We start from the raw sequence: 13,506 nt of genomic DNA on the forward strand, positions 1-13,506 counted from the left end.
TCCATCCATCCATCCATCCATCCATCCATCCATCCATCCATCCATCCATCCATCCATCCATCCATCCATCCATCCATCCATCCATCCATCCATTTTCTTACACCCTTGTCCCTCAGTGGGGCCGGGAGGGTTGCTGGTGCCCATCTCCAGCTAGCGTACCGGGCGAGAGGCGGGGTCACCCTGGACAGGTCGCCAGTCTGTCGCAGCACAGATCCACCCAACGATCCAGATGTGTCTCTTGAGACAATTTTATTTACATTTTCAATAATAAAATCCAAGAGTTGACGACTTCTGCTGTACACCCCTTCTCTCAGCACTCTGAATTTAGAATGAATATTGGTATTGACAGATATCTAAATTTAAGAATCCAAAAAGCCTTGCATAGCATCTCTATTGTACATTGAATGAATTGTCATTTCAAACTTAACTGAACTGAATTAAATTTGAAATCCCACCTTGATCTGAGCCTTTTGGCAGGGCTCAGAGCAGACTGATTGGATGATTTCACTGCTGTTGCTCCATATTTCCTCATCATTCATCTTCAGACCCCCCTGATCCCAACTTCCCACGTGGATGTAAGCGTACTGACCCACTCCGATCTGCTTGAAGTTCATGATTTCATACCTGCAGCACACATCAACCTACATTTTCAGTGTATAGTTTAACACTGTGCATATCTTCTCCTCTCTTTGGTCTTCGTCAGAGTCCTTACCTGCCAGGGGAGTCTCCATTCTGGTCAAAGTGGATGATCTCTCCAGATACACCAGTAAAGTTGGTTCTCATTAGGTAATCCAGCAGCTTGCGGCCATCTATGGGCCGCATGTTTTCACACAAACCCTTTGGAAAACAGAACAATTATGCAGTAAATGTTATTGCCATCAGAAGCAAAGGAATCTGGATAAGAACAATTTTGAGGCTCATACTTTATATCCTGGACAGAGAGTTTGCTGCATGGCATGCAAACCGTAAGCCATTGAGTAGATGGCATTTATGACAAAACCCATTTTTGTATCTTGGGCATACTGGTGTCGTAGAGATTCTCTCCCTGTGGCAAACAAAAATGAACATTACCAAAGAACAACTTAATTTCATGCCGTCGTTGACAGACTGAAAGTGTTCAATGTGGGTGCAGGGAGCATGTTCTTTTTTTTTATACTAACAGCTGCAAGTGCGGTTGTACTTTGGGCTCTCCTGTGGATGCCCTCTCAGGCGACACTGGAAACGGTGCTGCCAGAATTCAGGAAACCAGGGGTTCCTCAGGTTGGAATCAGGCTTCAAGTTCAGGTAATAATCATCAAACCAGTTCACATGTGCTGACTTTAGCTTGATGGTGATCCCACCAGCAGCCTCCATTTGATAGCCATCGGTGACATCATACCTGTCTGCCCAGCCATCACTGAAAAGAGAAAGTCCAACAAGGAGGTTAGAGAGAAAACTGGAAGTGGGCAGATTTATGTGATGCGTCTTATCAGATTTAATACCATTTCTACAATTGTTTGGCTTCAAACCAGCAATTTCAAATAGTGAGAAAAATGACTGAGTGCATAGTTGTGCACAGTTTTACAGAAACCATTCTGTGCCACAGCAGTTTGAATATCTTGTTAACTGCTTATCATTTTTGCAACCCACTCCATGGTTTGACTGTAAAGACGGCACTGTCACCTCGGCAAAAGCTGCAGAAAACCATTTACTTTCCATTGTAAGTGAGGTTGCATTGCTACAGCTAAACTTGACACTTAATGACAGAGAAACAAAAGAGAACACATACTGTATATTTAGCTGACAACAAATACAATGCCTGTATTTGTTGGCAGCAATTGTACAGATGTGCAAAAATCTTTAAGATGCACATCTTAAAGATTGCAATCTTAAGATGTCCAATCTTAAAGATTGCTACATAAAATATGGATATGTAGTTTGGCCTCATATTCATATTTTAAAATCCAACCTTTAATTTGAGAACATTGTTTCAGTGGGAAATAAAGTCAAATCTTAAATAAAACTTGTTGGCAGAACTGTTGGAACACCTAACCACCCCGTTAATGCAAACCTTTGCATTTAATAATATTTAACACATTAATTGTCTATTATGTAAATTATTTAAACATTTAATTTACAATTTATTTATTTAATTTTGTCCCTTTTAGCCCTCCATAAAGACACAGTCTTTACTTTAACTCGAAGGTATCCAAATGGCTATCACATACATTTCTGTGACAACCTGTCAGCTTTTAGCTTCAGTCGATCTATTTTTTGACAAAAAGAGGATCAACACAACGTGCCTTGATTTTTTTTCACAATCCTTTTCTTACTTTGACATAATGCTGAACTTTCCTTACGTCCTGGGGGTGTTCCTTAATATATGGGTTTTATTAAGTTTTATTCTCATTTTTATAACTTCCCAACCTCTGCTTTTAACAGATAAACACTCGAGGACAGAGTGATTCCTTGCTACTTCATATAAGCCACCCACAATAGTGATATAATTATATGTTTGCATCTGCTGGTGGTCATAATGTCATGGCTGACTGGTGCAAATGCCTTCTAACAAACTTAAAGAAAACAAAAAACTGTGAGAGAAGTAATTGTCTAAAAACTTATTTAACCAAGCTGGAGTTACACAACAGTGTGTGGGTGTTTTTATAATGTCTGATTCTGGTGAGGTAGGAGATCATTTCATAACACATCCTTAGAGAAGCGAGTACAGAAATGGTGCACTGGCATAAAAAAAAAAAAAAGAAGGCAGGAATAGATTTGAAAAGCATAGAGGGCTTTGACTCTGGATAGTTTGAATCACTGTTCAACAAGCGCTCTGAAACCCACACATCGACCTAGCAGGGCACCATGCTGCATACGGCCTGTTGCTATACCACCTACATGCCTGAAGACACATATATGTGTGCTATGCAAGTGTGTGTACACAAACATCTTGCGCTGATTTTTCATACAATTTTTAGAACAGCCCTTTTTTTTAAACTGCAAGAAATGTGTCATTTTTACACTTGAAACTGAACAAGGGGGGGAGAAAAATAGACTAAACATCAACAACTGTCTGATCTAAATGAAGTAAAAGCTCTCCTCCGTGACCTATAAGCAATATCAGCTGCTGTGTTTCTGCATTTGTGGGTGTAAAACCAGGGAAGGATCGCATTAAATTAACAGTAATAGAAATTCCAAGTGGTTAACAGGAGCTCTTGTGTGAAGAAACTGTGTGCAGCAGCCAGAACCCAGGGTGGAGATTTGTCGCTCAAGGCTACTTAAACTTACAGTGGTGCATACATGTGATAGAAGGGAAGCATATGATTTTTTAAAAGTTTTAAAAAATTAAAAGTTTGACTTGCATTTTGTGTTCACCCTTTAATCAACCACTTAACAGCCAGTATTTATATATTTTAGGCACCTTTTGCTTTTTGTTCGTTCTTCTTTAGAAAATAGCTCAACCCAGTTAGATTTGATTGAAAATAGCAACTTACCATTTCTTCCAGTGATTATTAAATAGATTTGGGTCTGGACTTTGACTAGGCCATTCTAACACACATACTTGTGTGTGCAGTCACTGTGCAGCTGGAAGGTGAACCTTTGTTCTAATCTCTTTTTTTTTTTTTTTTTTTTTTTTTGGCTGACCAGCTTTTCTGTTCCCCCTGAAAAAAACCTTCCTCTCAGAATGATCCCACCATCACCATGTTTCATGATGAGAATAATATGTTCAACGTTAATTTTTCCAACACACAAGGTTTACTTGTAGTCCAAAGAATTCCTTTTTGGTGTCATCTGACCGGAGGACTTTCTTCCATATGTTTCGCATGATCCAAGTATTTCTCTCCATTTATGGGACATAGACATGCACACATGGCACAAAAGCACAACACTGACAGCAAATCTAAATTTCTGCAGGTCCCTAAACAAAACTGCAGAAGAAAGAAACACTAGTGACTAGATCAAAAGGACAAATTTTGGATGGGGCATGCATATCTCAAACTTTTACAAGCAAAGCATAATATAAGTAAAAGAAATCCTGACATCAATAAAATAATTATACAATGGCAACACAGCTAGAGTATTTATGATGTGTGAGCTTATGGAAAGTCTAGAGAGTTGTGATTTTGCAATATGTAGTTCAAGGTTATTTTACATTTCCTCATGTCAAATTTGAGCGACAGCCTACATATGTGGCTCTTAATGAGGAAAGGCATTTATAGAACACCAGGGACGAGAGCAAGCTAGAGAGCCAAACCTTAAAATAAAACACGTTATTCTCGGAGAGAGACTGGAACCTCTCGCTAGATCCACCGCCTCTTCTTCACTTGTTTGCATCCCTAATGGTTTTTAAAGGTCTTTTTTTTTTCTTCAATGTTTTTTTTGCCCAATCTTTGGCTTATTTTCTTTTAAAATAATTTGCAGGCAGATGGTCATATAACATGGTAAAAAGAAGGTTTATTATAGAAACTGAGAAAACAGGGATCTCAACTTTGTATTTCTAAACACACGGACAATGCAGTCATTTTCATCAAAGTGAACAATTAATATTTAGGTGGCACTGGTACTTTGAATACATAAAAACTAGGATTATAAAAGATACATTTGTCACAATTATGCATAGAAATATCTTTACTCCTTGAACTTTTTTTAAATTGATTTGACAAACAAACACAAAGTAGTGTATCTTTGTAGGGTAAAAGGAGAAAGCATTAGATTTTACAGAATCAAACAAACGTCTAAAAAGACGGACATTCCTTGTTATTCAACCTCTCTGAGTCAATACTTTGAAGAATCACCCATTGCTGTAATTATAGCTGCAAGTATTTTGCAACTATAAGAGTTATGTCTCCACCACATCTAAATTATTCTTTATAAAATACCTCAAGGTCAGTATGATTGGATATGGAATAACTCTGAACAGCTTTTTCAAGTCATGCCACTGGTTCTCCATTTGATTTACTGGGTCATTCAAACACAAAAACAGCATTGCTCTAAACTATCAATCTGTACTTCTTGCTATATGTTTAGGGTAATTATCCTGCTGGACGGTGAACGCTGCAGTCTCAAGTCTCAAACAGATTTTCATTTAGAATTGCATTGCCATTAGCAGCATCGATATGAAGACAAACTGTGATCAGTTTCCTTCTCGCTGCTAGTGTAAAACTCCCTACATCATAATTCTGCTGTTTCTTTAAATCTTATCAGTGAGTATCTGTAACTCATCCAGAGATACCGAGGACCTGTTGTTGTTATATTTAACACCGAGATTACATTAATCACAGGTATACTTGATTTAAAACATTTTTGAGGGGAGAGGGGAACAAAACTTTTCACTTTTTTAAGTGCAAGCATTTTGCATTATGCTTTTCTTTCCACTTCACATTCTTACACTAGTTTGTCCTTGGCCTATCATGCAAAATGCTGACAAAATGACTCTGAACATGTGCTTGTAATATTGCAAAATATGTAAACATTCAAAAGATGAATATTTATACACTTCTGAATACACTGTGAAAGAAAATATCATAGAATGTGAAAATACCTTGAAGTTTAAAGGTCACCATTAAACTGAAAGAGGCAATGATGATGAGGATGAGAGGACATAGATGGTTCCGCTATAAACAAATACATCGGGATGGATGACGCTGGACATCTGGAGAAAGTGCAAAGCAACAAGACTGTGAATGTAGAGGCACAAACTGTGCAAGGCTACAACTTTTATTCCCTAGTAACGGCAAACCTTTATTCCCTGTGACAAGACATGCAGGCAGAAATTGAAAATGATAGATTTCCCTGCTCACCTTCCCACCAGCAGCAGCTCCCCCACCAGGCGCTTTCGTCTCATGGCCATCAGAATGCCTCGGACTGTCATGCCCTCGCAGAAGCAGGCCACCACTCTGGCTTTGGGTAGATGGGCCATGAGCTTTTGCAGCAGTTTGTCAAAGTTCTGTTCCCCTGCATTGCTGTATATTTTGTCAGAGTGGGCAATGCAGATCCCCTCTTTTGCTGCCATGTCTTTGAATGCCTCCATACCGCTCTCCCCATAGTTACCTACGGATGGAAGCACATTATTGAAAACACACAGTCAGGTGTCTGTCATTCAATCTAACTAAATGAAATGAGAAAAAACGGAGACTTTTCCTGACCGAATAAAGTCATTTTCAGACATTCATTACTGGAATCTAGTCACAGATTTCTTCTAGGAACAATTTCTTGTGTGGGCTCACATGTATAATTGCAGTACAGGAAAACAAAGAAACACACTTGTGTAATGCCAACACAGCACTTGAACATGTTGTAATTTTGTTCCTGTCATGGGAGACGCTGTCGAGTGATTGATTTCCCCATTATTGCTGAAAAGTGGGTCACCTAGTTTCTGCGGATGTGCAAGTGCATACCAAAAATTATTATTTACTGGGTCATAAACTTTGCCATTAGTTCATAGAAGCCCACTGCGGTGCTGCAAGCATGACTGACCTACATTTATGAAATAGATAAGTAATTGAAGGAAATGGTCTGATGACTAATATCCGTTAATTAGATTTATAAGCCTGCCTAATTCTTGCAGGGACATGGAAGGACTGGTGTCTAACTCCAGCTGACAGTGGGTGAAAGGCGGCCTACACCTGAAGAGGTTAGATTACTAATGTGTCCTATGAGTTTACAACATATCACAATAATTGGAGCCTCCATTAAAATTTCCGCTCATCTTAAATTGCAGCGGATACAGAAGCTACTGGATTAATAATTTTAATGCAATTGTGCCGTTCATTAGTGAGGAAGGATTGCGGGCAGCTGGTGGCTCGGTGGTAAAGCAAAATGCACTGAGACTGCACTCCACCGTCCCAGGTTCGATTCCCAGCCCGGGACAGTTCCTGCATATCCTCCCTCTTTCATCCTGTCAACGTACTAAAAAATAAAAAGGCCATATAGTGCCACAAAAGTTTTACAAAAAGTAAATGAAGAACTGTTTTTGTTAAGTTGCTTAGATCTTTCCAGATATGTTTGAAAAATGTCTAAAAATGTTTCTACATTTTTGTGATAGCATTGTCCTAAATCATAATTATTTTAATTTTAGAGGCAAAACTTACAACATCCATAGAAGGTCATAGGAGTTTTGTTGAGTCCATGTCTTTATTGAACTGAAGAAGAGTCATTCAATATATTTTTGTTTAAATCGATGCAGGACTACAGAGTACCTGGTTTGCTTTTAAGGCTATCTTTTCCTATATTTTGCCCAAAGCAAAATATATTCTCACATTTTGGACCAGGGTAGCACCATCTCCTTCTTTATGGTGGTTATTGAGAGACGAAGAAGGTCTCTTGTTTGATAACTTCAGGGTGTTATCTTTTCTTTTGCAGATGATGCAAAGAAGAAATAACATACGATTCATGGTTTTCCTTGGAGAAACAACTGACAGCCTTAGTTCTCAAAGCAGAAAATAACATTTGAAATCCGACTTAACTGTTTTGAAAATTCTGCTCAACACCAGTCTATTTGTTATATAAGAAAACAGAAAATACTGTTTAGATTCAGCATTTATTCAAGCGCATTAATAAACAGTGGTAAGAACACTGAAAGTTAACAGAAAGTGTGGTAACACACTGAAGAAAAAAAAATCAAGAATTATACACTGGCAGCACATTTGTTTCCTAATAAATAGGATTAGTCACTCAACAACCGAGTCTATGAAAATGATGATAGCGTTGTGTGTTTATTCCTCATGTGTTCTGCCAGGTTTAGTGGATGGCTTACAGATCTAAATGAAAAAAAAAAGATTTTGAGATGCCATGTGTCCTTTTTGAGCATGGTTTCATACACAGGGATATTTTAACATTTGACTTTACCCACTTAAAAATGATTTTTCCTACAATATATAAACCGTTTATTTTCTGTCTAAATCTGACCATGTGAAACAGGTTCAGCTTCAAGCTAATCATACCTTGATTCATCAATGAAACATTACAAACTACTGAAACTACACGAACAGAATCTCTAAAACCAGACATTTTACAGGAAGTATCTGCTGTTTTTGGTGTTGCAGTGATGGATCTAGTAAACTGAAAATGCACCTTAGTAAGATAGAATATTCTGAAAACTTCTATCATTTGCCAGTTCTATTTACAAAGATGCTCCCAGGTGATAAAAACCCACAATGCAGTTTCTAAAGAAAAATATTATAAAAAGACTATTAAAATATAAGAAGACTCATAAAAAAATAACTTTTATACAAAAATGAAATGCTATTAGCATATGTTTGACTACACCTGCGACAGACTTGCGACCTGTCCAGGGTGACCCCGCCTCTCGCCCGGTACACTAGCTGGAGATAGGCACCAGCACCTCCCGACCCCACTGAGGGACAAGGGTGTAAGAAAATGGATGGATGGATGGATATGTTTGACTGCACCTGTCAAAAAGGCCAGTACGTTCTTTGCTGTTCTTGGTATTTTTCTGGATGAGCAGCAAACTCTTCTGACTTTAACCTTTAATTTGGGGGGTTTTGTCCAGAGGAAGACAAGCGAAAGCAAAGCCAACAATGCAGACCAGCTAAAGGCCACTATGAAAGCCACCTTAGCTTCCTGAACACCTAAGCAGATCTAATGGATCTCCTCCATGCCATACTGCGTCAATGAAGTAAGTGATGCAAAAAGAGCTCCATTTTGTTATGATCTCATATAAAATTGAACAACATTTTGTGTTCTTACAGAAAACCATCACTCTGTGTGTAGTAACTCAAATCAACGAACTTGTCAATATTTCTGATTTATTTAATGTAACTGCACACATGTTTCACAAGTTGGGTTAATTTACTGGAATTAATTTGCTTTCAATGGTCATAAGATACTAAATGTATTTATAGAAAAACATGAATGTTTGTTCACAGGCATACAATCTTACCCTCTGTGTGTATTGCAGACACGTAGCTCCAGCTGTACCTCTTGACAATGTCCACCATGGCTCTGGCTTGTTGCATATCTGATGGCACCACTCTCATAAAGTATTTATACAGACTCTGTTGGGAGAGATTTACATGTTCACAAGTCTGGTGACACACTTGTGTGTGTTTTCAAAGAATGGTCTGTACACTAATTTGTACGTACAGAGCATCTGACCTCAAGGTCATAAAATTCAACAGGAACTTTTAATGTTTCCGGTTTGTTTTCCAACGTTACCTTGTCGCTGAGGTCCATGCTGGTGGCTGAGTATGCAATTTGTGGGATATTGAAGAGCTGCAGGAGATTCTGCACCTGGATAGCCACGGAGCTGGATCCTGGTCCGATGAGTCCCACGATTGGCTTCTTTCCCTGCAGGAGTACGCTCCCTGCTTCTGCTGTGCATCTGGCCTGGCTCTCCTCCTCGTCACTGGACACTAGTGTGTCCCGGATAAACTCAATGCTCTGCTCCAGAGCCACCGCTGAGTGCCAGCACGAGTCCCTGGTGAAAAAACATTGAGCTCACCATCACAATATTTTTGGCAAAAAGATTAGAGGGAGAGAGGATCTGATAGGGCTTCCCGAGTGAAACAAAGCCGATAGGAGGGTTTCCACAGTCTGAATTAGTCAGTAAACTTGGCGTTTTAGTTAAGTTATTTTAAGCTCAAATTTTGTTAAGCTTTGACTGGGAGATTTGTCCTAATTCAATAAAGTGTGTTTGAGGCTGACCTCAGTCACTTCTCATCATCGTGAAGCAGAAACATGGTGTTCCTTTCTTGTAATGCTCATTGATATTTTGGAAACAAAACTACAAATTGTAGCAAAATGACTCCAGAAGTATATCATTTTATAAAGGGTTTCTCCAGCTAACTAAATCTGGATTTACTTCAAGATCATGGTTTTCAAATTGTGTTATAAGAGTTGGGAATAAAAAGTAGTAGTAATGAATAAAAAGACAAGTACGTATAATATAGAATTCATAAGCTAAAGTCAAAAAGATTTGCCTATCAGGAATAAATATAAACAGAAGCTACTGTTTATAGCTTCGATAAGTTATGAGTTACCCGAATATTCCAAAGAATTCAAATTTAAACTCAAGCAGATAATAAAGTGTCAAGAACAGCTGGTGGTGCTACTTCTTCACCTCAAACATAAAACAGTGATCTGAAAAACAACAAAAACAACATAGTTTTGTTTTTGTTTATGTTTCAAGCTGAAAAACCAGATATTCTACATTTTGTGCTCAGTTACAAGCTTGCCAACAGCAACAAGAACAGGCTACTGTGGCTATTTTGGATAATAATTATTCCAAAAATATTTCTGAACCGCTGGTTTGAGGTACTTTACAAGCGGAAAAAAGGCAACTGGTTTACTTGGATGATGTTTTTTGATCCTTAAAGATTTGAAGGAGAATTGTTTGTTTTATTCTGTTAATTAAAAGTGGATTCCTTCTCAACCAGCCTACTGTCATTTTTTGTGCAGTTTTTCTTCTAACAAGAGCTCATTAGCTTGTATCCAGTTCCCAGAAGTCTCCCTGAAAGATTATTCTTTCACCTAAAATTGTTTTACTCTTATCTTCACTTTTAAATTGATTGGCGTTTTTGTTTATTTCGTTGTGATATCTTTCATAGCTCCTTTCACATTTATCACCATTCCTTGCAAAGATATGTTAAAAGCCCTGAAATACATGGTTGTTATGGAAACTTGGTGACCTTAAGTTACTGCAGTTTTCTAACACTGAGCCTTGGAGATATTTTTACCTTCCTTACCATATTCTTCACTGTGCATTGTGGCAAAATAAACATGAATCTTCACCCAGGTTTATTTGTCACAGCTTTAATTATTTTTTTTTTTTAAAATGGTACCTATTTTTCTACCTGTAAATATGAGTGAGTTAAACAATTTTTATGAATTTTAAGCCATTATGGTCAAAACAAATGTAACCAATTTAAGTAGCATGTTTTCTTATCTTTACTATTTTGAAGAGTAGTTAGGAGAATGATTCCCATCATTATTATAACCCAGAGACACAATCTAATTGAAAAAAGAACAAAATGCATTGAATTAAACATATTATTGTTAGGGATACAAGTTAATGTGGCACCAGTTATTTTGAAAAAAAAAAAAAGAAAAATACAAAACTTATCCTATAAATTTTTCATCCTTACTAAAGTTACTCACAAGGCTGCATTTTTCAAACTTGTCTTTAATGATAAAGGGTGGAGTTATCTTGTGCAGAGGTGTCAGTGTATGCATATTTAATGGTTAATTTCCATGGACCAGGGTGCAGATTGAGAAAGCTGGTAAAAAAGTTGAGTGATTAGAAACACTAGAAACCGAATCAAAATGAATGAATCTAAAATATTTAATTGTTAACAGTAAATTTGCTTTTATTTATTCTTAATCGAACTGCCATAGCTGATTAAGCATTTAACAACTCTTGAATAAAATTTTTTATCTATTTTTCAAAACTGCTGGTTGTTTTAAATTGCAAAGTTGTCTACATGACATTGAAATGGCAAAACGTGTAGTGCAAACACTCATACATTACATTATTTTTGGTTATTGCTAACTTAAGTCATCAGCTTCATCAAAACTTATTTGCGATTTTTTTTTGTTTGTTGTTTTTGTTTCGTTACAAGTTGTAACTGAGTCTTTTTTTCTAACAGATTATTCCGAGTAGGTTAATTATTGACTTGCTGAAAATAAGTGGAGCTACTGCTCCTGCTGCTGACCTTATCTCACAACCCAAAGAAATATTGGGAAGGATATTGGGGTCTGCATTAATCCTGTCCAGAGTGTGCATCATGGCCTCCACTCTCTGGATCCCATACTGCTCACGCACTGCACCGCACTTTCGCTCATGCACCTAAACAAAGTGCACCAACAAGTGGATTGTTAACCTTCGTCACACAGACACAGGATACACAAGGACATAAACTCACACAGCAGGTACCTTGTCTGCAGGTGGTTGGTGGTGGACAGAGAACAGAGCTCCAATGATAATGTCCCCTGGGAGATGCGCCAGCACCCTTCTCTCATTATTCTGGGCGCTGGCCACAGCCTGCTCTTTCAAGCTCAGCCAGCTCAGATCAGTTGCAAGCAACAGAACGACTCCAAACAGCCTCACACATAATCTTTTCATCGTCCATGTGCTGTTCTTTAAAGCTGCCTCCATCCTCTGCCCTCTTGTAGTGAAGGCTCACATGAATCTCTTGTGTTTTGCATGGAGAGAGCAAAGCCACAGACAAGGGTTAGACTCCTCCTGGGGAAAAAAAGATGCACATAGGCAAGGTGTGGAAGGACTGAAGTCAGAACAAGATGCCTTAACTTGACACAAAAATTATAGAGCTGAGCTAAAAACTAAACAAACACATACTTTCTGCTTACCTTTTGCCATCCAGATTTCAGTCCATTTGACAGCGTTTCCATCACAGAGGAAAAGTAAAGAGCAGCCTGTGCAGCTTTTTTACTCGAGCTCAGTCTGGTGCCTGGCTACGGCAAACTGCAAATAGCAGCAGATAATACAGCCCGTTATTGGAACATGCTTGACTTACTGACGCACAAGACAACCCCCCTCCTTCTCTCCCACTCCTCTCATCCCTCCTCCACCTCCCTCTCCTCCTCCATCCCCTCTACGTCCAAAACAGCATGGAGAGCATCACCACTGATTGTTCGGATGGGAACTTATGGAAACAGATAATGCACACAGCAACCTCAAACTTCAGTGTAGGTTATTATTTTTATGAGATCCTAAGTAAAACAGGAAGACAATTGTAATATAAATAATAGTTTAAGCTCGCTGACTTTGTCTGGGCCATCTAAACCATTCGGTTGTAGCTCTGATTGCAAGAGCTGTCCACCTGCTGAAAGGGGAAACTCCTTAGTTTTAAGTCTTTAGCAGCATGACATCACATCTGCTAAGTGGTTTTAAATGTTTTTGTGTCGTTTTATGCTTTAATTGTAAACCTTTCGAAATTAATGATTAACCTTTGAAAACTTTAAGAGGTTATTCAATTTTTTTGGTGATGAGGTGGGAATTTGAAGGTTGCTATATTTGCTAAAGTGTAAGCCAGCACGGACTCAATGCAGCAATTGTTTTTTTTTCTCAGAAAATAATTGACATTCCCAAAGCTATTCTTCAAAGGCTCTAAATATTATTTAGTGATAATTCACCAACCGTCTCCTTCAAGTTCTCAAATGTTTGTCACAAACACAATGACAAAGAATCTCAATTTACCATGTTAACATGACTTCCGCCCATTCATTCATCCATTCATTCATTCATTCATTCATTCATTCATTCATTCATTCATTCATTCATTCATTCATTCATTCAGGATGTAGAAGGATAGAGTACCAAGAGCGAACTCACACATGCTCAGGGAGAATATTCAAACTCTGTGCAGAAAAGTTCTAGGCTCTCTTGCTGCAAGTCACAGTGCTAACCACCCGGCCACCATGCAGTCATCAGCAAGTTGCTATCAAGACTTTTGACTCTAAAATATTACAATTTTACAGTATGTCTTTTACTGTATTTTACAGTATGTTCCCTGCAGGGAACATACTGCAGGGATATAGCCATATATA

General features: G+C 38.2%; 1 protein-coding gene across 1 annotated transcript in view; it reads right to left on the reverse strand.

Moving 5' to 3' along the window:
* The window catches only part of grm5a (glutamate receptor, metabotropic 5a), a 22,514-nt gene extending 10,034 nt beyond the window's left edge, over positions 1–12,480 (reverse strand). Inside the window, exons 1-10 of the mRNA XM_008427216.2 lie at positions 12,307–12,480; positions 11,873–12,181; positions 11,652–11,785; positions 9,157–9,418; positions 8,882–8,996; positions 5,781–6,030; positions 1,161–1,396; positions 924–1,045; positions 713–837; positions 456–624 (exon numbers count right to left, since the gene is read on the reverse strand). Of these exons, the coding sequence (XP_008425438.1) occupies positions 456–624; positions 713–837; positions 924–1,045; positions 1,161–1,396; positions 5,781–6,030; positions 8,882–8,996; positions 9,157–9,418; positions 11,652–11,785; positions 11,873–12,094 (1,635 nt within the window). The 5' untranslated portion in view covers positions 12,095–12,181; positions 12,307–12,480. The remainder of the gene's footprint in view (positions 1–455; positions 625–712; positions 838–923; positions 1,046–1,160; positions 1,397–5,780; positions 6,031–8,881; positions 8,997–9,156; positions 9,419–11,651; positions 11,786–11,872; positions 12,182–12,306) is intronic.
* Positions 12,481–13,506: the final 1,026 nt, after the last annotated feature.

The sequence above is a fragment of the Poecilia reticulata genome, linkage group LG14 (assembly GCF_000633615.1).
Source record: "Poecilia reticulata strain Guanapo linkage group LG14, Guppy_female_1.0+MT, whole genome shotgun sequence".
Taxonomy (NCBI): Eukaryota; Metazoa; Chordata; class Actinopteri; order Cyprinodontiformes; family Poeciliidae; genus Poecilia; species Poecilia reticulata.